Below are 25843 nucleotides of genomic sequence, written 5' to 3' on the forward strand. Positions count from 1 at the left end.
CAAACTCCCTCCTGGCCGCCCCCCCCGCCCCCAAGACGACCCCCCACACACATCACGCTGACTTCGGGTTTCGTTTTCTCCTTTTTAATGTAAATTTGTACAAACCAACCCATGCAAAAGGTAGAAACGTGGGGGCCGGACACTTCGGGGGGGGGCAGGGTGAACACCACGGGCGCGCGGGTGGGGGGTTATTTTTACCAGCATGCAGCTCCTCCCCCCCAAGCGGCTTTAAGATTGGTTTTTAAATATAGTCTTCAGTATAATTTTTATTTTGTGTAGGGTTCCCCCCCCCATATATTACAACTATGTACACGAGGTGTGTGTGTGTGTGTGTGTGATGGGCGGGCGCGGGAGTCCCACAGGCTTTATACAGCAAGCAGGGGGGCAGCCTTGGGGGCCCGACCCCAACTCCCCCCCCACCCCGACCACACATCTGTAAATATATACACAGCTGCCCCAGCACGGGACAGAGACCAGCCCGAGGGGCTGCTGAGGGCAGGCAGCGGGGGCTGGGGAGGGGGGAGCAGGAGGGCTGGGCGCAGGGTCCCTTTAAGAAGAGGTCCGGCAGGGATGTGGGGAGTAGGGACCCAGAGGCTGGGTGCTGCAATGCCCCATGGGATGTGTAGTTCTCACCCCACCCCCTGGCCCCATCTGAGCGGGCGTGGGGGGGTGAAGACCCTGCAGCTGGGGACAAAGGCAGGCCAAGCACATAGGGCTGAAATGCAAACAGGGCCCTTTAAGTACCGAGGGGGGGCGGGTATGAGCCAGCAACAGAACCCAGGAGTCCTGGCTCCTAACGCACCCCACCACTCCAACCCACCAGCCCCCACTCCCCTCCCAGAGCCGGGGAGAGAACCCAGGAGTCCTGGCTCCCAGCCCCCCCTGCTCTAACCCACCAGCCTCCACTCCCCTCCCAGAGCCGGGGAGAGAACCCAGGAGCCCTGACTCCCCGCCCCCCCTGCTCTGACCCACCAGCCCCCACTCCCCTCCCAGAGCCGGGGAGAGAACCCAGGAGCCCTGACTCCCCGCCCCCCCTGCTCTGACCCACCAGCCCCCACTCCCCTCCCAGAGCCGGGGAGAGATATGGGGGGGGGAGTGGGGCCTGGTGGGTTAGAGAAGGGGGGGTCTGCCGCCCGGGCAGGGGTAACTTGGCACAAAGATCCAGTGAAATGAAGGGGGCAGGGGAGGGATATGGGGGTACAACCGATGATATCTCTGTTCTGAAGAGACCCCCCCCACCCGGCATGGCTGCACCATCCCCTTCAAGCCAACTCAGGGGAGCCCCCTTGGTGTGTGTGTGGCGAGCCAGGCTGCCCCCCCAAATCCACTTCCCTCCAGCCGCTATTGCACAATCGTTAAGACAAGGGGGCCCCGGACACCCCCCCAGAAGAGGCCACACTCCGTCGCCACCGGGGGTTAAGACTCCGTCGTCACAGTTTCAGAAGGGGAACGAAGGTGGGGGCGGCCGGCCCCGGATGCCTGGGTTCCCGGCGTAGCTGCCCCAGGCTTTGGCGGGCCACAGAAAGGGGAGGGGGCGCAGCAGGGGGGGCAGAGGGGGACAGCGCTAAGTGGCCAGACCTCGCTTCTGTACACTTTCCACCTCTTTGCTTTGCTTCAGTTCCTTCATCCTGTGGGGGGCACAGAGAAATGGGAGGTAATGTGGGGGGGTTCCCAATGACCCCCCAACACGTCAATCCCACCCCATGGGGTGTCTCCCACATCCTGATTCCAGCCCTGGGAGCACAGACATCCGTGCACCCTCCTACCTTTCATCCCACCGCACCCACCATCCCCTACAATGAGCCAGATGTCCCACTCCTCCTGCGCCATCCCTCTGAGGGGGCGCCCCCACCCATCCTTGGCCACCCCCTCACCACCCCCCCAGGCCGCGATACCTGTGCCGGCAGCGACGCAGGAACCGCATGATCTTACGGGCAGCCTGGTCCTGCTTCTTGGTGAGGAAAGTGCCCCTGGGGAGAGAGACGGTGCTGAGATGCAGCCACCTCTGGGGTGAGGCAGCCCCAGCCAATGCCACCTAGATCGGTGGGATCTTTTCATAGCCAGAGAGGTGACAGGAGCCAGTGGTGATGGGGGAGCAGCCCCCCCTGCTCTAACCCACCAGCCCCACCCCCTTCCCAGAGCCGGGGAGAGAACCCAGGTGTCCGGGCCCCTACTTCATCTTCTGCTGCATGGCGGCGGAGGCCCGGTGCCCCTGTTTCAGCTTCTCATACTCCTTGTAGCTGCGGTAGTACTGCTGGATGAGAACCGCCGCCCGGCGGCTCTGCTGGAACTTCTTCTGCTCGTAGTAGCTGCGGAACTTGCTCTGGATCAGAATGGCCGCCTGCGTCATCTTCTTATACAGGGCGTACTGCGGGGGAGCAGTGCGGTCAGCCGGGGAACCCAGCGCCGGGGACAGAACCCAGGAGTCCTGGCTCCCAGCTCCCCCTGCTCCAACCCACCAGCCCCCACTTCTCTCCCAGAGCCGGGGAGAGAACCCAGGAGTCCTGGCTCCCAGCTCCCCCTGCTCTAACCCACCAGCCCCCACTTCCCTCCCAGAGTCGGGAAGAGAACCCAGGAGTCCTGGCTCCCAGCCCCCCCTGCTCTGACCCACCAGCCCCCACTCCCCTCCCAGAGCCAGGGAGAGAACCCAGGAGTCCTGACTCCCAGCCCCCCTGCTCTAACCACCAGCCCCCACTCCCCTCCCAGAGCCGGGGAGAGAACCCAGGAGTCTTGGCTCCCAGCCCCCCTGCTTTAACCCACCAGCCCCCATCCCCTCCCAGAGCCGGGGAGAGAACCCAGGAGTCCTGACTCCCAGCCCCCCTGCTCTAACCACCAGCCCCCACTCCCCTCCCAGAGCCGGGGAGAGAACCCAGGAGTCTTGGCTCCCAGCCCCACTGCTCTAACCCACCAGCCCCCACTCCCCTCCCAGCGCCGGGGAGAGAACCCAGGAGTCCTGGCTCCCAGCTCCCCCTGCTCCAACACACCAGCCCTGGCTCCCAGCTCCCCCTGCTCTAACCACCAGCCCCCACTCCCCTCCCAGAGCCGGGGAGAGAACCCAGGAGTCCTGGCTCCCAGCCCCCGCTGCTTCTCTGTAGCCTATAAGATTAACCTGCTTGCATATATATATTTGGTTTATTGTAATAGGTTTATAGATTTATATTAACGTCAGTTCAGCTGTAATCCAAGGCCACATACTGCATGTTAAGCCATGGCAAAGTTAGCATCTGTGTCAGGTCCCTTTCACCTCAACAGCCAGACACTGGGAGAATGGCACGGGGGGGTTGCACGTCTGTACCCTCAGACTTAACAGAAAAGAACCGAGAGCCCCAAAATAGCCTGTGTGTGTGTGTATATGATCGAATAGTCATTAACACGTCTGTACACGTCAACACGTGCCAACACGCCAGCCTGGGGAGTAAGGGGATCCTGACATTGCTCTGGGTGAGGAATGACGTCTGAGCGGAGGAGGACGGATTTCCGGCACCTCTGCCCTACGAAAGCGGGGACCCACCTCGCCGGAGAGGCTTTTCTTCACCGGTCTATGGCCCAAGGGGACACGGTTCTTCGTTGTGGGGATTCGGGTTTGATTTTAGGCTGAGGTGAGTTACATAAACTCTATGTTAGCGTCGCCGGCTCATCACTCCAGCTTCTCGCTCAAGGATTGGGGAAGCTGCAGGGCCAGAGGCGAGGCTGGGCCTGTCTCTCCCCCCACCGGGTTATCGAGGAAGGGGGAGTGTCTATGAACCAAAGCTTTGGGGTCTGAAATACCATAGTCCCCCATGTACCTCTTGGCTAGCAGGAAAACAGCTGTAACTTAGTAACTGGGATTATTTTCCCATTTCGTCACTGCTTCATTTTATCTTAGGAAAAAGTCTTTAAGGCCACATCTGTGTCAGTGGGGGCTTCCTGTCACACCCCGCAGGGTCCTCTGGAAATTCAATGGAGCCTGATTCAGGACAAGAACCTCATTGTCTTCTAATTACACGGATTGGTGAGTCAAAAACCCAGTGTCCAAATTATTATTATTAATCTTATAAATCAGGCAACACCTCCCAGAGCCAGGAAGAGAACCCAGGAATCCTGGCTCCCAGCCGCCCCTGCTCTGACCCACCAGCCCCCACTCCCCTCCCAGAGCCGGGGAGAGAACCCAGGAATCCTGGCTCCCAGCTGCCCCTGCTCTAACCACCAGCCCCCACTCCCCTCCCAGAGCCAGGAAGACAACCCAGGAATCCTGGCTCCCAGCCCCCCTGCTCTGACCCACCAGCCCCCACTCCCCTTCCAGAGCCAGGGAGAGAACCCAGGAGTCCTGGCTCCCAGCCCCCCCTGCTCTGACCCACCAGCCCCCACTCCCCTCCCAGAGCCGGGGAGAGAACCCAGGAGTCCTGGGTTCCAGCCCCCCTGCTCTGACCCACCAGCCCCTGCTCCCCTCCCAGAGCCGGGGAGAGAACCCAGGAGTCCTGGCTCCCAGCCCCCCCTGCTCTAACCCACCAGCCCCTGCTCCCCTCTCAGAGCCGGGGAGAGAACTAGCAGCTCACACACCTCCCTGCAATCAGAGTCTCCCCATCCCCACCCCAGCCTGGAGACCCGACCCCACCCCACCCCAGCCCCCTATTCCCCACAGGGTCACCCAAGCCCCCCCCCCCCCCCACTTGTTACCTTCAGGGCGATCCATGTGAGCTTGTGAGACAGAGAGAGAAGAGGCGGGTTAGCAGGGCGGGGGGGGGGGGGGGAAGAGGGTCCCGGGCCGAGGCCCAACGGATGCGGCTCACACGGGCGCCAGGCTCCAGCCCTGCTTGGGGGGTGACGTGGCTGGCAGGCCTATAGCTCCCAGGGCAGCCCCCCACCTCGGGGCCCCCAGAAGGGCAGCACGGGGGGGCCCCCATCTGGGCCTTACCTGCTTATACTTGCGGTAACATCGCTGGATCACAGCCGCCGCCGTCTCCTGCTGCTCCTTCAGCCGGCGGCCCTGGGGGAAGAGGGGCGTGACGGGGGTCAGAGACGGAGCTGGGGAGCCAGGTCCCCGGCACCCAGGGACGGCAAGATGTGGGGGAGGGCTATCCTGTTGCTGGGCACAGTGATAAGGGGGGGTGATGTCTGTTGCCATGGGGAATTCCCTGTTGCCAGGGGACAGTACTAGAGACACCGGGATGCCTGTTGCCATGGGGACTTCCCAGTTGCCAGGGGACCACACATGGAGATGCCTGTTGCCATGGGGACTTCCCAGTTGCCAGGGGACCACACATGGAGATGCCTGTTGCCATGGGGACTTCCCAGTTGCCAGGGGACCATACATGGAGATGCCTGTTGCCATGGGGACTTCCCAGTTGCCAGGGGACCACACATGGAGATGCCTGTTTCCATGGGGACTTCCCAGTTGCCAGGGGACCACACATGGAGATGCCTGTTGCCATGGGGATCCCTGTTGCGGAGGAAGTGAGCAGCAGCCAGGGAAGGGTGCAGGATTCCCATAGGTAGAGGATGAAGGAGGGAGGGGGCGCATGCCCATCGCTGGGGGCAGACGCCTGTTGCCGGGGGGCCCGGGGGTACCTTGTACTTGCGGAAGGCCGTCTGGATGACGCGAGCGGCCTCGTAGAGCTCCCGCTGCTCGTGGTCGGACAGCGTCAGCAGCGCGAACTCGCTCTCCATCTTCCCGTTGGCCGAGGCGTTGAGGAACTCGGCCCAGCTGGCAGCTGTGGGGGCCGGGGGCAGCCGGTCGAAGGGCAGCTCCCCCAGCGGGGCCTGCAGGGCACTGAGACACACCCGGGACGAGGACGCGGGCCTGGGGGGCACGGGCCATGAGAGAGACCCCAGCCATCCCAGTACCCCTAGCGAAGACAGGCCCCTGCCCCATTCCCTGCCCCCCTGAGCCAGCCAGTCCCTGCCCTGGGGCCGGGGGGGAGCCGGCGCCCCCCAGAGGGGACAGGCCCCTGCCCCATTCCCTGCCCCCGAGCCAGCCAGTCCCCGCCCTGGGGCCTGGTGGGAGCCAGCGCCCCCCAGAGGGGACAGGCCCCTGCCCCATTCCCTGCCCCCCGGGAGCCGGCCAGGCCGGTACCTGTGCTGGGAGCCGCTGGGCAGCTGGTCCACGTTCTCCAGGTAGCTGGCCAGCCAGGACATGGTCTCACTCAGTCCCATGTTCCCGCTTCGCTCCCGCAGCGGCACCTCGGCCGCAGAGCTGAAACCCTCCTGCTTTATGTGCTCGGGTGTCGCCTCAATGATCTGCTTCGCCAGCGTGATCATGTCCACCTGCAGGGGGGCAGCCAGGACACCTGGGTTCTCTCCCCGGCTCTGGGAGGGGAGTGGGGGCTGGTGGGTCAGAGCAGTGGGGGCTGGGAGCCAGGACTCCTGGGTTCTCTCCCCGGCTCTGGGAGGGGAGTGGGGGCTGGTGAGTCAGAGCAGGGGGGGCTGGGAGCCAGGACTCCTGGGTTCTCTCCCTGGCTCTGGGAGGGGAGTGGGGGCTGGTGGGTTAGAGCAGGGGGGCAGCCAGGACACCTGGGTTCTCTCCCCAGCTCTGGGAGGGGAGTGGGGGCTGGTGGGTTAGAGCAGGGGGGCTGGGAGCCAGGACTCCTGGGTTCTCTCCCCAGCTCTGGGAGGGGAGTGGGGGCTGGTGGGTTAGAGCAGGGGGGCTGGGAGCCAGGACTCCTGGGTTCTCTCCCCGGCTCTGGGAAGGGAGTGGGGGCTGGTGATTAGAGCAGGGGGGGCTGGGAGCCAGGACTCCTGGGTTCTCTCCCCGGCTCTGGGAGGGGAGTGGGGGCTGGTGGTTAGAGCAGGGGGGCTGGGAGCCAGGACTCCTGGGTTCTCTCCCCAGCTCTGGGAGGGGAGTGGGGGCTGGTGGGTTAGAGCAGGGGGGGCTGGGAGCCAGGACTCCTGGGTTCTCTCCCTGGCTCTGGGAAGGGAGTGGGGGCTGGTGGTTAGAGCAGGGGGGGCTGGGAGCCAGGACTCCTGGGTTCTCTCCCTGCTAGTGACTTGAGGCCAGTCAATTTGCCTCTGTTTCCTTCTTTACCACAGGGAGGAGGGTGCCCCCCCTTCACAGCCCATCCCCCCACAAAGTCCCCAAGCCTGCCCCCCAAGTACCTGGAGCACGTCGGTGGCCGGCAGGTACCCCTCGTTCTCCGCGTTCTCCCCATAAGTCAGCAGCTCCCGCTCGGGGGGCCCCTCGTAGTCCATGAAGAAGCGGGGGGAGCAGTGCAGGCCGGGCGGGCTGGGGGGGTCCCGCAGGTACCAGCCCTCAGGGGGCGGTCCGAAGTCCATGGCAGCCTCGGGCTCAGGGCTGCCGGCGGGCGAGTCGCGCAGGGCCGATGCGCTGGAGTAGGCCGAGGTGACGGAGCCGGAGCCGGAGCCATCCGAGAGCTCTGAGGGCGAGGAGACGCTGCTCACTGTGCTGAGCCCTGGGGCGAGGGACAGGGGGGCGTCAGCGAGCGGGGGGGGGGGGGGGGGACCGGCCCCCTAACCCCTCCCGACTCCCTATGCCCTGGGGGGCGGCGCGGTACCTGTGTCGGGGCTGGCGGAGAGCGGGGAGGGGATGCGCAGACCCTCGGCCGGGCGGGGCGGCCCCCAGCCCTTGTCCGTGGCGCCCTCGGGGCTCGGCTCCTGGCGCTGCAGTTCCTCCAGGCGGGCGGCAAGGGCCACGTGGCCCCGGGAGCAGGCCACGGCCAGGGGCAGCCGGCCCAGCGAGTCCGGGATGGAGAGGGCCCGGCCGTTCCAGCGGTACAGCAGCAGGGCCGCATCCAGGTGGCCCAGGGCACAGGCCCACATCTGTGGGGGGCAGAGAGCAGAGTGCTAGGGGGCGCTGTGGGGCAGGGAGTGGGGGGAGACTAGGGGGCGCTGTGGGGCAGGGAGCGGGGGAGGGCTCAGTAGGGGGCGCTCTCCCCTGGCAGTGGGGTGGCCCCAGGGCGGCACTAGGGGGCGCTGTGGGGCAGGGAGAGGGGTTGGGGTCTCTGCAGGGGGCGCTCTCCCCTGGCAGGCAGGGCTGGCCCCAGGGCGGCGCTAGGGGGCGCTGTGGGGCGGGGAGCTTGGCAGGGGGGTCAGCAGGGGGCGCTCTCCCCTGGCAGGCAGGACTGGCCCTAGGGCGGCGCTAGGGGGCGCTGTGGGGAGGGGAGGGTGGGGGATCAGCAGGGGGCGCTCTCCCCTGGCAGGCAGGGCTGGCCCCAGGGCAGCATTAAGGGGCGCTGTGGGGCAGGGGGATGAGCAGGGTCACCCACACATCCCTCCCCTTGAGGCCTGTCCCCCCAAATCCTCCCAGCCTGGGGGCCCCCCTCACCAGGGGGGTGCAGGAAAAGTGGTCGACGTTCAGGGGGTCCACTTCCTGCTCCAGATCGAGGCTCTCGGCACTGAGGTTCCTGCAGACAAATCCCAAGCGTTAAGGGGCGGAGAACAGGTCGGGGCTCCCCCCACCCGGCCATGCGCCGGCCTGGGGAACTCACCGCCACTTGATGAGCGTCTCGATGAGCCGGGCATAGCCCTGGGCGGCTGCCAGGTGAAGCAGGGTCATGCCCCGGAAACTGATGTCATGGACCAGGGTGTCGGAGTGGAGCCAGGACGAGCGAGACATCATCTTCTCACACAGGGCCACGATCCGCTCCTCGAAGGAGTCCGAGGCAGCCTGTGGGGAGAGCGCAGGATCCCTGGGTAACCGGCCGCCCCGCCCCAGAGGGGGGCGCATCTCAGCGCTGGGCGAGGGGTCCCTGGGTAACCGGCCGCCCCACCGCAGAAGTGGCTGCATCTCAGCACTGGGCGAGGGGTCCCTGCGTAACCGGCAACCCCGCCCCAGAGGTGGGCGCATCTCAGCGCTGGGCGAGGGGTCCCTGCGTAACCGGCCACCCCGCCCCAGAAGTGGCTGCATCTCAGCGCTGGGCGAGGGGTCCCTGCGTAACCGGCCACCCTGCCCCAGAGGTGGCTGCATCTCAGCGCCGGGCGAGGGGTCCCTGCGTAACCGGCCGCCCTGCCCCAGAGGTGGCCGCATCTCAGCGCCGGGCAAGGGGACCCTGGGCAAATGGCCGCCCCGCCCCCGAGGTGGCTGCACCTCAGCGCTGGGCAAAAAGTCTCTATGGCCATCTGCCCCCTGCGAACCCCTTGTGGCCCCCCCCGTCTCAATTTTCCCCTCGCTCAGGCTGGAAAGAATGCCTGGCCTGCCCTGGCCCGGCAGGCTGGAAAATGCCTCTGTAATCCCCCCACCTCGCCCCGGAGCGAGCCCAGCCCCGCGAAACCCGAGCCGCGCTGCCGCCACCCGGCTAAAATTAACCCCCCTCGGGACGGGGCCCCCGAAATAGCAACACAGATAAGGGCTCAAGGGGGGAGTGACGTCAAGCTGGGCAGAGCGGGGGGGCCAAGGGCTGACGGTGGAGGCCGAGCAGGACCCTGGGGACATGTGGGGGTGAGTGTAGGGAGGGTGCAGGGGAACCTGGCTCCCAGCCCCCCTGCTCTGACCCACCAGCCTCCACTCCCCTCCCAGAGCCGGGGAGAGAACCCAGGAGTCCTGGCTCCCAGCCCCCCTGCTCTGACCCACTAGCCTCCACTCCCCCCCCAGAGCCGGGGAGAGAACCCAGGAGTCCTGGCTCCCAGCCCCCCTGCTCTGACCCACCAGCCCCCAATGCCCTCCCAGAGCCGGGGACAGAACCCAGGAGTCCTGGCTCCCAGCCCCCCCTGCTCTAACCCACCAGCCCCCACACCCCTCCCAGAGCCGGGGACAGAACCCAGGAGTCCTGGCTCCCAGCCCCCTGCTCTGACCCACCAGCCCCCACTCCCCTCCCAGAGCCGGGGAGAGAACCCAGGAGTCCTGGCTCCCAGCCCCCACTGCTCTAACCCACCAGCCCCCACTCCCCTCCCAGAGCCAGGGAGAGAACCCAGGAGTCCTGGCTCCCAGCCCCCTGCTCTGACCCACCAGCCCCCACTCCCCTCCCAGAGCCGGGGAGAGAACCCAGGAGTCCTGGCTCCCAGCCCCCACTGCTCTAACCCACCAGCCCCCACTCCCCTCCCAGAGCCAGGGAGAGAACCCAGGAGTCTGGGCTCCCAGCCCCCCTGCTCTAACCACCAGCCCCCACTCCCCTCCCAGAGCCAGGGAGAGAACCCAGGAGTCCTGGTTCCCAGCCCCTGGCACTCCCGGGGGCTTTACACAGTAACTGACCCGAGCTATTCAAACCCCAGCCTCCCCCAGAACACCTGAGAAAAACGCATCTGCACCAGTCCTCCTGAGAGACCCTACAATAACAAACACATCGAAATACCTCCCAGGAGACCCTACCATAATAACCCAGCCCCAGCGACTCTCTCCTGGGAGAATCCGGGCCCCGAGGGGATCTCACCTGCGTGTGGGGGGTCTCCCCCGCGGCCCCTCGCTGCTGCTGGGAGGATGCCGTCATCTCTGCCATCCGCTTCTCCATCTGCTCCAGGCGCTCCAGGATCGACATCCTGAACTGGTTATCTGGGGGCAGGGGGCGTGCGTGAGACACATGACACCCCCTCCCTGTGCCAGAGCTGGAACCCAGGAGTCCTGGCTTCCGGACCCCCTGCTCTGACCCACCAGCCCCCACTCCCCTCCCAGAGCCGGGGAGAGAACCCAGGAGTCCTGGCTCCCAGCCCCCCCGTCTGACCCACCAGCCCCCACTCCCCTCCCAGAGCCGGGGAGAGAACCCAGGAGTCCTGGCTCCCAGCTCCCCCTGCTCTGACCCACCAGCCCCCACTCCCCTCCCAGAGCCGGGGAGAGAACCCAGGAGTCCTGGCTCCCAGCCCCCCCTGCTCTGACCCACCAGCCCCCACTCCCCTCCCAGAGCCGGGGAGAGAACCCAGGAGTCCTGGCTCCCAGCCCCCCCTGCTCTAATCCACCAGCCTCCACTCCCCTCCCAGAGCCAGGGAGAGAACCCAGGAGTCCTGGCTCCCAGCCCCCCTGCTCTAACCACCAGCCCCCACTCCCCTCCCAGCGCCGGGGAGAGAACCCAGGAGTCCTGGCTCCAAGCCCCCCCTGCTCTAATCCACCAGCCTCCACTCCCCTCCCAGAGCCAGGGAGAGAACCCAGGAGTCCTGGCTCCCAGCCCCCCCTGCTCTGACCCACCAGCCCCCACTCCCCTCCCAGAGCCAGGCAGAGAACCCAGGTGTCCGGGCCAGCGGCTGAGCGGAGCGACCCTGCTGTGCCTCGAGATTAGCCTGGTTAATTTCTGAGGCCAGTGGGACGGGGCGGGGCAGCTAATCAGCCTAGCGGGTGGATTAGCCTGTCAGCACCACCCCCCTCCAGCCCCCCAGCCCTGCGCTGAGACCCACCCCCAGGATGGGAAGGGCAGAGCCAAGTCACCCCCCAGCTGGGAGTGGAGCAAGGGGGGTCACGGGGCGTGCTGTGCTGGGGGGGGCATTCCCAGCCTGTGGCTCTGTCCTCAGGCACCTCCATCCAGCCTGCCCCCACCCCCCATAGGTCCCCATCCACCCCCTGCACCTCCCACAATCCACCCCATTCCTCCCCCGCTGCTCCTCACAATCCAGCCGCATCCCTCCCCCCACTGCCGCCCACAATCCAGCCGCATCCCTCCCCCCTGGTGCACCCTACAATCTACACCCATCCCAGCCCCAGCCCCCCAGTGCACCCCACATTCCAGCCCATCCTCCCCCCGCTGCCCCCCGCAATCCTGCCGCATCCCTCCCCCCACTGCCGCCCACAATCCAGCCGCATCCCTCCCCCCTGGTGCACCCTACAATCTACACCCATCCCAGCCACAGCCCCCCAGTGCACCCCACATTCCAGCCCATCCTCCCCCCGCTGCCCCCCGCAATCCTGCCACATCCCTCCCCCCACTGCCGCCCACAATCCAGCCGCATTCCTCCCCCCTGGTGCACCCTACAATCTACACCCATCCCAGCCCCAGCCCCCCAGTGCACCCCACATTCCAGCCCATCCTCCCCCCGCTGCCCCCCGCAATCCTGCCGCATCCCTCCCCCCACTGCCGCCCACAATCCAGCCGCATCCCTCCCCCCTGGTGCACCCTACAATCTACACCCATCCCAGCCCCAGCCCCCCAGTGCACCCCACATTCCAGCCCATCCTCCCCCCGCTGCCCCCCGCAATCCTGCCACATCCCTCCCCCCACTGCCGCCCACAATCCAGCCGCATCCCTCCCCCCTGGTGCACCCTACAATCTACACCCATCCCAGCCCCAGCCCCCCAGTGCACCCCACATTCCAGCCCATCCTCCCCCCGCTGCCCCCCACAATCCAGCCGCATCCCTCCCCCCACTGCCGCCCACAATCCAGCCGCATCCCTCCCCCCTGGTGCACCCTACAATCTACACCCATCCCAGCCCCAGCCCCCCAGTGCACCCCACATTCCAGCCCATTCTCCCCCCGCTGCCCCCCGCAATCCTGCCGCATCCCTCCCTCCACTGCCGCCCACAATCCAGCCGCATCCCTCCCCCCTGGTGCACCCTACAATCTACACCCATCCCAGCCCCAGCCCCCCAGTGCACCCCACATTCCAGCCCATTCTCCCCCCGCTATCCTGCCGCATCCCTCCCCCCACTGCCGCCCACAATCCAGCCGCATCCCTCCCCCCTGGTGCACCCTACAATCTACACCCATCCCAACCCCAGCCCCCCAGTGCACCCCACATTCCAGCCCATCCTCCCCCCGCTGCCCCCCGCAATCCTGCCACATCCCTCCCCCTGGTTCACCCCACAATCCAGGCCCATTCCTCCCCCCGCTGCCCCGCACAATCCAGCCCCATACTCCCCTTCCCAACCCACCCTGGTACTCCCCAGACAGCCCCCCAGCCCACAGTCGGAGCATTGGGGTTTGCTGGTGCCCTGGCCCCCACGGACCCCCTGCCCCCAGTCCCGGTACCTTCCTTCTCCATAGCTCTGGGCAGAGAGGCCGGGAGGGCCAGCTCCCTGCGCGAACAGGAGTTTGCTGACAGGGATCGGGGAGGCGAGGGGGGCTTCGCCCCACATGCATGTGGGGGATAGGGTGGGGCCAAGAGAGGAGTGGGGTGGAATTACCAGCCAGGACTCCTGGGTCCCCACGGCACGGGAAAGAACCAACCGCTCCCCCAAAACTTCCCCAAGGCATTAACATCTCCCGGGGGGGCAGGGGGATCCCCCCCAACCCCTGGGCGTCTGCCCGTCTCCCTCCTGCAGCCCAGCCGGCTGTGCTCTGCCCCCCATCCCCCCGCCCAGCTCTCAATGGGACCAAAATATCTACAGGGAGGGGGGGCCTCCCCCCCCAACAGCAACAGCAGGGCAGCTGTTAACCCCGTCCTGCCTGGGTGATCGTGCGGCGTGTCCGTGTGGTTGTGGGGGGCGGGGGGGTGCGGGAGGGTGTGATATTGGGGGGGGTGTGTGTGACGATGTTCACAGGTGTCCAGGAGTAGGGACTGCAATTGTGTGGGGTGTGACTGTGTGCGCAGGTGTCGGGGGATGTTGGGGGGGAAGGACGTGGTACTGGGCGTCTGCGATCTCAGTATGGGGAGGAGGGAAGATGGGAGCCAGGACTCCTGGGTTCTCTCCCCGGCTCTGGGAGGGGTGTGGGGGCTGGTGGGTCAGAGCAGGGGGGGCTGGGGGCCAGGACTCCTGGGTTCTCTCCCCGGCTCTGGGAGGGGAGTGGGGGCTGGTGGGTCAGAGCAGGGGGGGCTGGGAGCCAGGACTCCTGGGTTCTCTCCCCGGCTCTGGGAGGGGAGTGGGGGCTGGGGGGTCAGAGCAGGGGGGCTGGGAGCCAGGACTCCTGGGTTCTCCCTGGCTCTGGGAAGGGAGTAGGGGCTGGTGGGTTAGAGCAGGGGGGCTGGGAGCCAGGACTCCTGGGTTCTCCCCGGCTCTGGGAGGGGAGTGGGGGCTGGTGGGTCAGAGCAGGGGGGCTGGGAGCCAGGACTCCTGGGTTCTCTCCCCGGCTCTGGGAAGGGAGTAGGGGCTGGTGGGTTAGAGCAGGGGGGCTGGGAGCCAGGACTCCTGGGTTCTCCCCGGCTCTAGGGGAAGCAGGACTCATGGCCTCAGCCAGAGCTCAGATGCTCCCACCTCTGGGGCAGGGCAGCCGGTTACCCAGTGACCCCTCGCCCAACGCTGAGATGCGCCCAGCTCTGGGGCGGGGCAGCCGGTTACCCAGGGACCCTCGCCCGGCGCTGAGATGCGCCCACCTCTGGGGCAGGGCAGCTGGTGACACAGGGACCCCTCGCCCGGGATGAAGCTGCAACTCATTCTGGGGTGGAGCACGGCCACTATTTCAGAAGCCCGTCTCCATTCCCAGGGCGGGTTTCCAGGGAGCTCAGCCCGGACTCTGGGGTTCACACCTCAGGATGGGGCCATGCCCCAGGACGCTGTGTGTGGGGGATTCTCCAGGGACACCCTCCCAGCCCCACCGCGTCACGGGCAGCGTCGGAACAAACCCAGGTGTCTCCTTACGGCCGGCTGGGGTATTCTGGGGCTGCTGACTCTCAGTCCTGGAAACTGGGTCCCCAGTCCCACCCCCGCTGGAAATCCCACCCCACGGGTAGGGGCCAGGGTGGGCACCCGGCCACCGCATCAGGGATCCTTCCACTCACCAGGGAGTGGGGCAGAGTTGGGCATCTGGGGGCCAGGACTCCTGGGTTCTCTCCCCGGCTCTGGGAGGGGAGTGGGGACTGGTGGGTCAGAGCAGGGGGGGCTGGGAGCCAGGACTCCTGGGTTCTCTCCCCAGACAGAAGGGGGAGGACAGGGGGCCCATACCACACCTCCTCCTGTCTGCCCCATGTAACTTTGCTCCCAGGGGCGGGGGTGTCAGTCCCCTGGCATCTCTGTCACCCCCATGCACACCCCACCTGGCTCATCTGGGACCCACGGCCGAGCACCCAGCTGCCCCCTCACTCAGGCTCCCTCCCTCCCTCCCCAGTGCAATCACCCAGCAGGGGCAGAAGAGGGATCGCAGGGGGTGCTGTGGGGCAGGGGGCACACCCCCATACTCGGTGCCAGCCCCATCGCCCCAGGACTTCCCACCAGACCTGAAAGTAAATCCAGGCCTCCCAGCGGCAGTTTCACTCACACAGACCCCTCGTCTTCACTTCCTGTCCTAAACTCTGGTGCACCGCTGCTGTCAGAAACTGGCCACGCCCCACCCCAGAGGCGAGCGCATCTCAGCACCGGGCCATGGGTCCCTGTGTAACCAGCCACCCTGCCCCAGAGGTGGGGGCATCGCAGAACCGGGGGAGGGGTCCCTGGGTAACCAGCTGCCCCGCCCCAGAGGTGGCTGCATCTCAGCACCGGGAAGGGATCTCCCCCCTTTTTGGAGCAGGAAATTCTGTCAGGGCCTGTTACATCCGACCCAGCTGCTCTATACACACATTCCCGGGGTGTCATATCTGTGACCTGCTACCTTCCCACGCCCCTCACCCCCAACCCCCCCCCACCCCGTCCTCCCCCACCGCATACACCAGCTGGCTGAGATCAGCTACGCAGGACAGCAGTGCTGCCACCTGCTGGCTACCTGGACGAGCTCTCGCCTTCTGGCTGGCACTGGGGGGGGATGGACCCCAGGAATCTCTGCTCACCTCCTGCCTTGACCCACCAGCCCCCACCCCGCTCCCAGAGCCGGGGAGAGAACCCAGGAGTCCTGGCTCCCAGGCCCCCCTGCTCTAACCCACCAGCCCCCACTCCCCTCCCAGAGCTGGGGAAGAGAACCCAGGAGTCCTGGCTCCCAGCCCCCCCTGCTCTAACCCACCAGCCCCCACTCCCCTCCCAGAGCCGGGGAGAGAACCCAGGAGTCCTGGCTCCCAGCCCCCCTGCTCTAATCCACCAGCCCCCACTCCCCTCCCAGAGCCGGGGAGAGAACCCAGGAGTCCTGGCTCCCAGCCCCCCTGCTCTGACCCACCAGCCCCCACTCCCCTCCCAGAGCCGGGGAGAGAACCCAGGAGTCCTGGCTCCCAACTCTGCCTCCTCCCTCCAACCCTCTGGAAACTGGGAGGAGTGGCGGGGGCGGGAGACAGCTCTGTGGCCGTTCGCGATGAATTTCGGGGTGTCCCACACATGCTGCTGCCATAGGCCCCAAGGCTCGCACCCCACAATCTCTCCTCCCCCCCCCATACTGCTTCCCCCACTCCCTGAAAACCATCCACACTGGCTCCCAGCCCCACAGTCTCCCCTTACCCCAACCCGGCGCCCCACTCACCGTCCAGGGACAGCCAGTCCAGCTGGGTGCTGGGCAGCGCCAGGAACCCGCGGCCCCGGTACTCAAACAGCACCGAGGTGGAGACGATCCGGGCATCGCAGGCCACCTGCAGGGCCACCACCCCGGCCTCGTGGGCTACGGGAGGAAGGGGGCAGTGAGAGGGGGCAGCACGAGCCACTCCCCCCCCAGCCAGTCCCTGCCCTGGGGCCGGGTGGGAGCCGGCGCCCCCTAGAGGGGACAGGCCCCTGCCCCATTCCCCGCCCCCCTGAGCCAGCCAGTCCCTGCCCTGGGGCCGGTGGGAGTCAGTGCCCCCTAGAGGGGACAGGCCCCTGCCCCATTCCCTGCCCCCCTGAGCCAGCCAGTCCCTGCCCTGGGACCGGGTGGGAGCCGGCGCCCCCTAGAGGGGACAGGCCCCTGCCCCATTCCCTGCCCCCCTGAGCCAGCCAGTCCCTGCCCTGGGGCCGGGTGGGAGCCGGCGCCCCCCAGGGGGGACAGGCCCCTACCCCATTCCCCGCCCCGTACCGGGGCAGTAGCAGCGCAGGACCCCTGTCTGGATGAGTGCGGCCGGCACGGCCAGCCGGTCGAAGAGGCAGGTGTAGGAATCCGTCTCCTCCGTCCACGGTCCCGTGATCAGCACCTTGACGCCGCCCTGCAGGGAAACCAGGGGTTAACGGGGGGGCGTGGGCGGAGGGGACAGGGCCCTCGGGGTTGGGGGCCCCGATCCTAGCACATCTCACCCTCCCCATAGCCCTGCTCGCCTCGGGGTAGGACCAGTCCGGTGAGAAGTCGGTGATGGTGACCAGCGGCTCCGGGGCTGCCAAGCCCTCTGGGGGGGCGGCCTCGCCGGGGGCGTCGGGCAGGGCCGGATGCGGGGGCCTGCTCCCCTCTGCGGCCCCAGCCCCCTCCGTCATGAGCTCGGAGATGAGGCTGTCGAGGGAGAGGCCGAAGGGCAGGTCCGGCCCCCCTCCCGCCCCCGTGGGGATGATGGAGTAGAGCTCGTCCGGCAGGTGCTCCCCGGCTCCACCGCCCGGCCGGGCTCCCCCCATCTCCATGGGCGTCTCCCCGGCGGGGGCCCGGCCGCCCCCCCGCCCTGGCGCCCCCCCGTCGTCCTGGATGAAGAAGCGGTTGCCGGGGGGGGCCGGCTCCGGGGGCCGGCGCCCGTAGGTCTGGCCCCGGGCGGGGCTGTTGAGGAAGCAGTCGGGGTCGAAGGCGCCCGAGCCGGCCTCCCCGGTCTCCATGCTGGCCTCCAGGTTTTGCGACAGGACCAGCCCGGGGCCCGGCAGCAGGGCCAGGCCCGGCGGGTCGCCCGCCACCAGGTGCTGGCTGGGCGTGAGGGCCAGCGGCTTCTCCGGGCTGGTCACCACCAGGACGGCGCTGCCGGGCAGCCCCACGGACAGGGCCACCGTGGGCGAGGGCCGGGGGGCGTCCGGGGAGGAGGACGGGGGCTCGGCGGGCGCCGGGGGCTGCTTCCGGTCGGGTTTAGCCGGCGCCGGCTCCGGTTCCAGCTTGGGTTCGGCCAGGCGCGGCGGCTCGGGGAGGGCCGGGGCCGGGCAGGGCCGGGCCTCCACCTTCGGGGAGATGATGCGGTGCTTCGTGCTGCTGCACTTGTGCGGGACGTGCCCCGGGCTGCCTGCGGGACAGACAGACACAACGTGAGGGGACGGGCGGGCGGGGGGCAGACAGCGGGGCCGCGGGGGTGGGACGGACACACAGCAGCGCGGTGGGGGGCCGGATGGACAGACAGCAGGGCCGCGGGGGTACAGAGGGGTGGGCCATGGGTGGGAGTGGGGAGGGATGGACGGACGGCTGGACAGCGAGATGGTGAGGTTAGGAGACAGACGGAGAGAGGCTGTGGGTCTCCAGCACCTACCCCACCCCCGGACAGCAGCCTCTGCTCCCCACCCCCCCCACTCACACGGCACCAGGGGAGCTGCCCCGCATGGGGAAGGGGAGGGCGGCTCTGGGCACATGGGGGGCAGGGATGGAGCAGTTCGCAGGTTCATGGCAGCAGTGCCCCCCATCCGTCACTAGGGAGCACTGCTGCCCCCCCCCACCCAGGAGCCAAAGGGAGAGATGGGATCCCACCGTGGGACCGACTCTGGAAGGGGAGCAGGGCCTGGTGGGTCAGAGCAGGGGGGCTCATAGCCAGGACTCCTGGGTTCTCTCCCCGGCTCTGGGAGGGGAGTGGGGGCTGGTGGGTCAGAGCAGGGGGGCTGGGAGCCAGGACTCCTGGGTTCTCTCCCCGGCTCTGGGAGTGGGGGCTGGTGGGTTACAGAAGGGGGGCTGGGAGCCCGGACTCCTGGGTTCTCTCCCCGGCTCTGGGGATGGGGGTTAGAGACGGGGGGCAGGGAGCCCGGACTCCTGGGTTCTCTTGGGGTGGGCGCAGGCACCGACCGAGGCTGCTGCTGCAGAGGCAGGCGTGGGTGCGTGGCGGGGGCTTGGCCTGGTGGCTCTCCAGGATCTGCTGCACCAGCTGCTCGATGGAGAACTCCGTGGTCCCGTTCCCGTTGCTGCAGCTCCACTTTATCCCGTGAACTTTGGAGGACAGAGAGACTTGGCGGGGGGGGGAGCGGCCCAGCTGGCCCCCCTCACCCCCAGCCCACTGGGGGCTGCCCTGCTGTCACGGACTCCCAGATCACGCCGAGAGTGGTCCCCGTGCGGACTGGGGGTGCCCCTGTCAGTGGGACAGCCCTTCACCTGCCCCACAGCTCCCCCCCCCCCCCCGCTGGGGCCCTTCTCCCCCCAGCAGGCCCCCCCGGCGCCCCCTCCTTACACATGGGTTTGAGCTGCGTCACCAGCTCCTCCTTCGACCATTTCAGCCACTCCCTGCGGTCGCTGTTGATGGAGCAGAGGATGGGCCCGCAGAGCTTGGCGCAGTCCTCCAGCGCCGGCACGTTCAGGTAGTGCACCAGCACGATGTCGGGGTTCTGCGGGGGCGGGGGCGTCAGGACACCGGAGTCCCGCCCTCGGGGGGGCTGGGAGCCAGGACGCCGGGGTTCTCTCCCCGGCTCTGGGAGGGGAGTGGGGGCTGGTGGTTAGAGCAGGGGGGCTGGGAGCCAGGACTCCTGGGTTCTCTCCCCGGCTCTGGGAGGGGAGTGGGGGCTGGTGGTTAGAGCAGGGGGCTGGGAGCCAGGACTCCTGGGTTCTCTCCCCGGCTCTGGGAGGGGAGTGGGGGCTGGTGGGTCAGAGCGGGGGGGCTGGGAGCCAGGACTCCTGGGTTCTCTCCTCGGCTTTGGGAGGGGAGTGGGGGCTGGGAGCCAGGACTCCTGGGTTCTCTCCCCAGCTCTGGGAGGGGAGTGGGGGCCGGTGGGTTAGAGCAGGGGGGCTGGGAGCCAGGACTCCTAGGTTCTCTCCCCGGCTCTGGGAGGGCAGTGGGGGCTGGTGGTTAGAGCAGGGGGGCTGGGAGCCAGGACTCCTGGGTTCTCTCCCCGGCTCTGGGAGGGGAGTGGGGCTGGTGGTCAGAGCAGGGGGGCTGGGAGCCAGGACTCCTGGGTTCTCTCCCAGCTCTGGGAGGGGAGTGGGGGCTGGTGGGTCAGAGCAGGGGGGCTGGGAGCCAGGACTCCTGGGTTCTCTCCCTGGCTCTGGGAGGGGAGTGGGGGCTGGTGGGTTAGAGCAGGGGGGCTGGGAGCCAGGACTCCTGGGTTCTCCCCACGGCTCTGGGAGGGAAGTGGGGGCTGGTGGGTCAGAGCAGGGGGGGCAGGACCTTGCGAGACCCACAGGATCTCTGTTCAGAGCCTTAGCAGCTTGGTTTTTGGTGCTTTACCCTGAGGCCCCCCCCAGCCAGCCCCCCCCCGGTACCTGCAGCAGCCAGTAGCAGCGGCGGTGGAATGTGGGGACGATGGACGAGTGGACGTAGCAGCCGTAGAGACACTGTGGGGACACGGGGGGGGGGATGCTCAGCACTGGAGGGGGAGGAGCTGGGGCCCCCCTCAAACGTGCAGTGGGTCCTGCTCACACTGGCGCCCCATTGCCAGCTCCTGAGGGGCAGCCAGCCCCCCACCGTCTGCCCACCCACCCAGCTCTAGGGGCACTGCCCCCCAGACTCCAGCCTGCCCCACAGCCCCCTTGCCCTGTTCCAGACCTCGCACCCTACAGCTGTGACCCGGCCCCAGCTCCTCTCTCCTCCTTCCTGCCCCCAGTCCTGCCACCACGGCTCCGCCCCCTGCCCCCAGGCCCCACCCCACCACCATGGCTCCGCCCCCTGCCCCAGGCCCTGCCATGGCTCCGCCCCCTGCCCCCAGGCCCCACCCCACCACCACAGCTCCGCCCCCTGCCCCAGGCCCTGCCACCATGGATCCGCCCCCTGCCCCCAGGCCCCACCCTACCACCACAGCTCCGCCCCCTGCCCCAGGCCCCACCCCACCACCACGGCTCCGCCCCCTGCCCCAGGCCCTGCCACCATGGCTCCGCCCCCTGCCCCCAGGCCCCACCCAACCACCGCAGCTCTGCCCCCTGCCCCCAGGCCCCACCCCACCACCACGGCTCCGCCCCCTGCCCCCAGGCCCCACCCAACCACCACCAAGGCCCTGCCCCCTGCTCCCAGGCCCCACCTCACCACCACCAAGGCCCCGCCCCCTGCCCCCAGGCCCCACCCAACCACCACCAAGGCCCCGCCCCCTGGTCCCAGACCCCACCTCATCACCACCAAGGCCCCGCCCCCTGGTCCCAGGCCCCACCCCATCACCACCAAGGCCCCGCTCCCTGCCACCAGGTCCCACCCCCACCACCAAAGCTCCGCCCCCTTCCCTCATCCCACCACCACAGCTCTGCCACCTGCCCCCAGGCCCCACCTCACCCCCACGACCCCGCCCCCTGCTCTCAGGCCCCACCCCACCACCACCCAGGTCCCACCCCCTGACCCAACCCACCACCACGGCCCCGCCCCCCGCCCCCAGGCCCCGCCCCCCAGCCTACCTCCATCCCTTGAACTTTCAGCTTCATGTGGTCCTCCCGCGTGGTCTTGCCGTCCTTGCGTTTCTTCCAGCAGTAGCCGTCCTTGCGGTACTTCACCTTCTTCCGGTTGTACAGGATGATGGAGCCGTTCTGGGGGCTGGCACCGGGGGGGGTCACATGGGGAGCCACGGAGCCCCCCCCCGACAGATCTACCCCGTCCCTCCCCTGCCTCCCGCTCGTCCCAGCCCCCTGCCCCGCCGGCCGCTCACCGGGTCTTGGGGGCGCAGGACAGCCACTCCTCGTGCCGCTCGAAGGTGATGAGATAGGAGGCGATTTCCTGCAACACGCCAGCACCCGCGGGTCAGGATGGGCCCCCGGCAGCCCCCTTCCTGTGCCCCCCACCCCAGCCAATGGGGCAGAGACAGGGCTCCTGGCCAACCACTCGCTTCAAACGAGACAGGCCCCTGCCCCATTCCCGCTCCCCTGAGCCAGCCAGTCCCTGCCCTGGGGCCGGTGGGGGAGCCGGCGGCCCCCAGAGGGGACAGGCCCCTGCCCCATTCCCTGCCCCCCTGAGCCAGCCAGTCCCTGCCCTGCGGCTGGGTGGGAGCCGGCGCCCCCCCGAGGGGACAGGCCCCTGCCCCATTCCCCACCCCCCTGAGCCAGCCAGTCCCTGCCCTGCGGCTGGGTGGGAGCCGGCGCCCCCCCGAGGGGACAGGCCCCTGCCCCATTCCCTGCCCCCCTGAGCCAGCCAGTCCCTGCCCTGCGGCTGGGTGGGAGCCGGCGCCCCCCAGAGGGGACAGGCCCCTGCCCCATTCCCCACCTCGTTGGTATTCCAGCGCAGTCGCTCCTTGGGGAGAGCAGGGCATTTGGGCAGACACTCCACCAGCTTCTTGGGCAGGAAAAGCTTCAAGTGGTGGCTCTTCTCTGCGGACAGGGAGAGCGACAATCAGGTAGCGGAGACAGCGCTGGGGGGGCTGGGAGCCAGGACTCCTGGGTTCTCTCCCCGGCTCTGGGAGGAGAGTGGGGGCTGGTGGGTGAGAGCAGGGGGGGCTGGGAGCCAGGACTCCTGGGTTCTCTCCCCGGCTCTGGGAGGGGAGTGGGGGCTGGTGGTTAGAGCAGGGGGGCTGGGAGCCAGGACTCCTGGGTTCTCTCCCTGGCTCTGGGAGGGGAGTGGGGGCTGGTGGTTAGAGCAGGGGGGCTGGGAGCCAGGACTCCTGGGTTCTCTCCCCGGCTCTGGGAGGGGAGTGGGGGCTGGTGGGTGAGAGCAGGGGGGCTGGGAGCCAGGACTCCTGGGTTCTCTCCCCGGCTCTGGGAGGGGAGTGGGGGCTGGTGGGTCAGAGCAGGGGGGCTGGGAGCCAGGACGCCTGGGTTCTCTCCCCGGCTCTGGGAGGGGAGTGGGGGCTGGTGGGTGAGACCAAGGGGGGCTGGGAGCCAGGACACCTGGGTTCTCTCCCCGGCTCGGAGGGAAGGCGGGCGGGCGAGGGGGGACTCACCGGAGAGCTCTGTGGTTTCCTTGTTATTCATGGTCGGGGCCTGGTGCTGGCTGACTAGAGCTCCGGGCCTGGGGGGCTCATCTCACGGCGCGCAGGGGAACGGCTCAGACCTGGCAACGGAAGAGCAGCAGGACTCAGATTCACTCACAGCCAGGGCACAACCCGTCCCGTCCCCCCCTGGCCCCATCCAGCCTGGCCTCCCCACATCCCCCCCAAGCTGTCACCTCCGTCCACCCGCCACACAGTGCTCGTTGGTCCAACTACTGCCACGTGGAATGCGGCCACCTCTGGGGCGGGGCGGCTGGTTACCCAGGGACCCCTCCCCCGGTGCTGAGATACGCCCACCTCTGGGGCGGGGCGGCTGGTTACCCAGGGACCCCTCGCCCGGCGCTGAGCTTTGCGAGAGAAGTAGGGGCTGGCGGGTCAGAGCAGGGGGAGCTGGAAGCCAGGACTCCTGGGTTCTCTCCCCAGCACTGGGAGGGGAGTGGGGGCTGGTGGGTCAGAGCAGGGGGGCTGGGAGCCAGGACTCCTGGGTTCTCCCCCGGCTCTGGGAGGGGAGTGGGGGCTGGTGGGTTAGAGCAGGGGGGGCTGGGAGCCAGGACTCCTGGGTTCTCTCCCCGGCTCTGGGAGGGGAGTGGGGGCTGGTGGTTAGAGCAGGGGGGGCTGGGAGCCAGGACTCCTGGGTTCTCTCCCTGGCTCTGGGAGCGGAGTGGGGGCTGGTGGGTTAGAGCAGTGGGAGCTGGGAGCCAGGACTCCTGGGTTCTCTCCCCGGCTCTGGGAGGGGAGTGGGGGCTGGTGGGTCAGAGCGGGGGGGGGGGCCTGGGAGCCCTGTGCTTTGAGATCCTAGGAGGTGGGAGGTTTCTAGTGGCAGACTCTGCCCTCGGCCCCGAGCTGTTGCCATTTTAACGAGCCGCCAGCCACAGGGTTCAGGCCGGCCCCTTCCCGGCCCAAATGCAAGGAGGTTTCTGCCCCCCCGGGAGCCGAGCCAAGGGGAAGTGACTCGGGCTGGGTCACCGAGGAACCCCGGGAAAGCCACTCGACAACAGGCCGGGAAGAGGAAAGCCCCTCCCAGCCCGGGGAGAGAACCCAGGAGTCCTGGCTCCCAGCCCCCCTGCTCTGATCCACCAGCCCCCACTCCCCTCCCAGAGCTGGGGAGAGAACCCAGGAGTCCTGGCTCCCAGCCCCTCCTGCTCTGACCCACCAGCCCCCACTCCCCTCCCAGAGCTGGGGAGAGAACCCAGGAGTCCTGGCTCCCAGCCCCCCTGCTCTCACCACCAGCCCCCACTCCCCTCCCAGAGCCGGGGAGAGAACCCAGGAGTCCTGGCTCCCAGCCCCCCCTGCTCTAACCCACCAGCCCCCACTCCCCTCCCAGAGCCGTGGAGAGAACCCAGGAGTCCTGGCTCCCAGCCCCCGCTGCTCTAACCCACCAGCCCCCACTCCCCTCCCAGAGCCGGGGAGAGAACCCAGGAGTCCCGGCTCCCAGCCCCCCTGCTCTAACCACCAGCCCCCACTCCCCTCCCAGAGCTGGGGAGAGAACCCAGGAGTCCGGGCTCCCAGCCCCCCCCACTCTGACCCACCAGCCCCCACTCCCCTACTGAAGCTCCGCACTGGGCAAGGGGTCTATGGGGGGATCCCGGGGGGGGTGTCACAGGGTTTCTGGCAGGGCACAGCATCCCCTGGCGTTTCCACCACACGCGCCCCTATCCTGGCTGGGGGGAGGGTCCGTGCCCAACACACGGCTCCAGTGCCCCCCACCTCCAGCCCCACAGATCCCCACTGACCAGCATCCCCTGCCCCCGTCACCAACAGCTGCAGACCCCCAGCATCGACCTGTCCCCACAAACCCCATCAGCCCCTCTCTGCCTCACAGCTTCCCACACCCACAGCACGCAGCTGCCCCCACACCCCCAGCCTCTCCCTGCCCCCCACCAGCCCTTTGGTGCCCCACACTTTGCCACACCCCCAGTATCCACCTGCCCCCCACAGCCCCAGCAGCCTCCTGCTGTCTGACAGACCCCCCCCACAACCCCAGCATGTACCTTGCCCCCCACACCCCTACCAGCTCCTCCCTGCCCCACAGAACCACCCCCCCACACAGCATCCACCTGCTTCCCCCACAGCCCCAGCAGCCCCTCTCTGCCTCACAGACCCCCCCACAAGCCCCCCAATGCACCTGCCCCCATCAGCCCCTCCCTGCCCCACAGCCCCCCCAGCATACACCAGCCCTCCCGCACCTTGTCCCTGCCCCACACCTCCAGCACGCACCAGCCCCCCCCGCATCCTGCCCCAGCCCCCCCGCGCCCTGCCCCACACCCCCACCATGCACCAGCCCACCTGCGCCCTGCCCCACACCCCCGCATGCACCAGCCCCCCCGCGCGCTGCCCCACACCCCCGCATGCACCAGCCCCCCCGCGCGCTGCCCCACACCCCCGCATGCATCAGCCCCCCCGCGCGCGGGGATCGGGCCCCCCCCCGGGCCGGTACCTGCCGGGGCTCCGCCGCCTCCGCCCGCGCCGCCGGCCGCCATCGCCCCGCGCAGCCCCAGCCCCGGCCCCGCCGCCCGCTGCGTGTGAGCGCAGCGCGCACGGGGGGCGGGGCGCCGTGCGCCGGGGGGCGGAGCCGAGCCGCGGGGCGGGCGCTATAGCGCCGTATGGACCGGGGGGCGGGGGGTCTCTGTGGGGCCTGGCTCTGTGGACAGCGGCGCATGGTTCTCTATAGGGCCCAGGCGTGTGGACCTTGTTTTCTATGGGGCCCGGCCGTATGGACCACGGCACCTTGTTCTCTATGGGATCTGGCTGTATGGACCACAGGGCATGATTCTCTATAGGGCCTAGGCGTGTGGACCTTGTTCTCTATGGGGCCCGGCCGTATGGACCATGGCACCTTGTTCTCTATGGGGCCCGGCCGTATGGACCACGGCACCTTGTTCTCTGTGGGGCCTGGCTGTATGGACCACGGCACCTTGTTCTCTGTGGGGCCCGGCCGTATGGACCACGGCACCTTGTTCTCTATGGGGTCCGGCTGTACGGAGCACAGGGCATGGTTCTCTATAGGGCCCAGGCGTGTGGACCTTGTTCTCTATGGGGCCCGGCCGTATGGACCACGGCGCCTTGTTCTCTGTGGGGTCCGGCTGTATGGAGCACAGGGCATGGTTCTCTATAGGGCCCAGGCGTGTGGACCTTGTTCTCTATGGGGCCCGGCCGTATGGACCACGGCACCTTGTTCTCTATGGGGCCCGGCCGTATGGACCACGGCACCTCGTTCTCTATGGGGCCCGGCTGTATGGACCACGGCACCTTGTTCTCTATGGGGTCCGGCTGTATGGACCACAGGGCATGGTTCTCTATGGGGCCTG

The 25843-nt window shown here is 68.3% G+C and overlaps 1 protein-coding gene across 2 annotated transcripts; it reads right to left on the bottom strand.

The window, feature by feature from the left end:
* Positions 1-1061: 1061 nt before the first annotated feature.
* On the bottom strand, positions 1062-25044 carry CAMTA2 (calmodulin binding transcription activator 2). Of its 2 annotated transcripts, XM_030546950.1 has the most exons (23): positions 24973-25044; positions 22488-22597; positions 21815-21918; positions 21264-21331; positions 21016-21151; positions 19900-19971; positions 18875-19028; positions 18496-18636; positions 16860-17731; positions 16624-16750; positions 16102-16236; positions 10299-10417; positions 8421-8599; positions 8258-8336; positions 7488-7752; positions 7072-7385; positions 6053-6243; positions 5548-5779; positions 4895-4966; positions 4657-4677; positions 2175-2368; positions 1896-1970; positions 1062-1628 (listed from the first exon to the last, which is right to left on the bottom strand). In XM_030546950.1, exons 2-23 carry the CDS (start codon positions 22516-22518, stop codon positions 1565-1567), a joined length of 3645 nt encoding a protein of 1214 aa, XP_030402810.1. In that variant the 5' UTR covers positions 22519-22597; positions 24973-25044; the 3' UTR covers positions 1062-1564. The 2 variants fall into 2 exon arrangements, with proteins under 2 accessions (XP_030402810.1, XP_030402811.1); XM_030546951.1 differs by lacking the exon at positions 4657-4677.
* Positions 25045-25843: the final 799 nt, after the last annotated feature.

The sequence above is a fragment of the Gopherus evgoodei genome, unplaced genomic scaffold (assembly GCF_007399415.2).
Source record: "Gopherus evgoodei ecotype Sinaloan lineage unplaced genomic scaffold, rGopEvg1_v1.p scaffold_51_arrow_ctg1, whole genome shotgun sequence".
NCBI classification, from domain to species: Eukaryota; Metazoa; Chordata; order Testudines; family Testudinidae; genus Gopherus; species Gopherus evgoodei.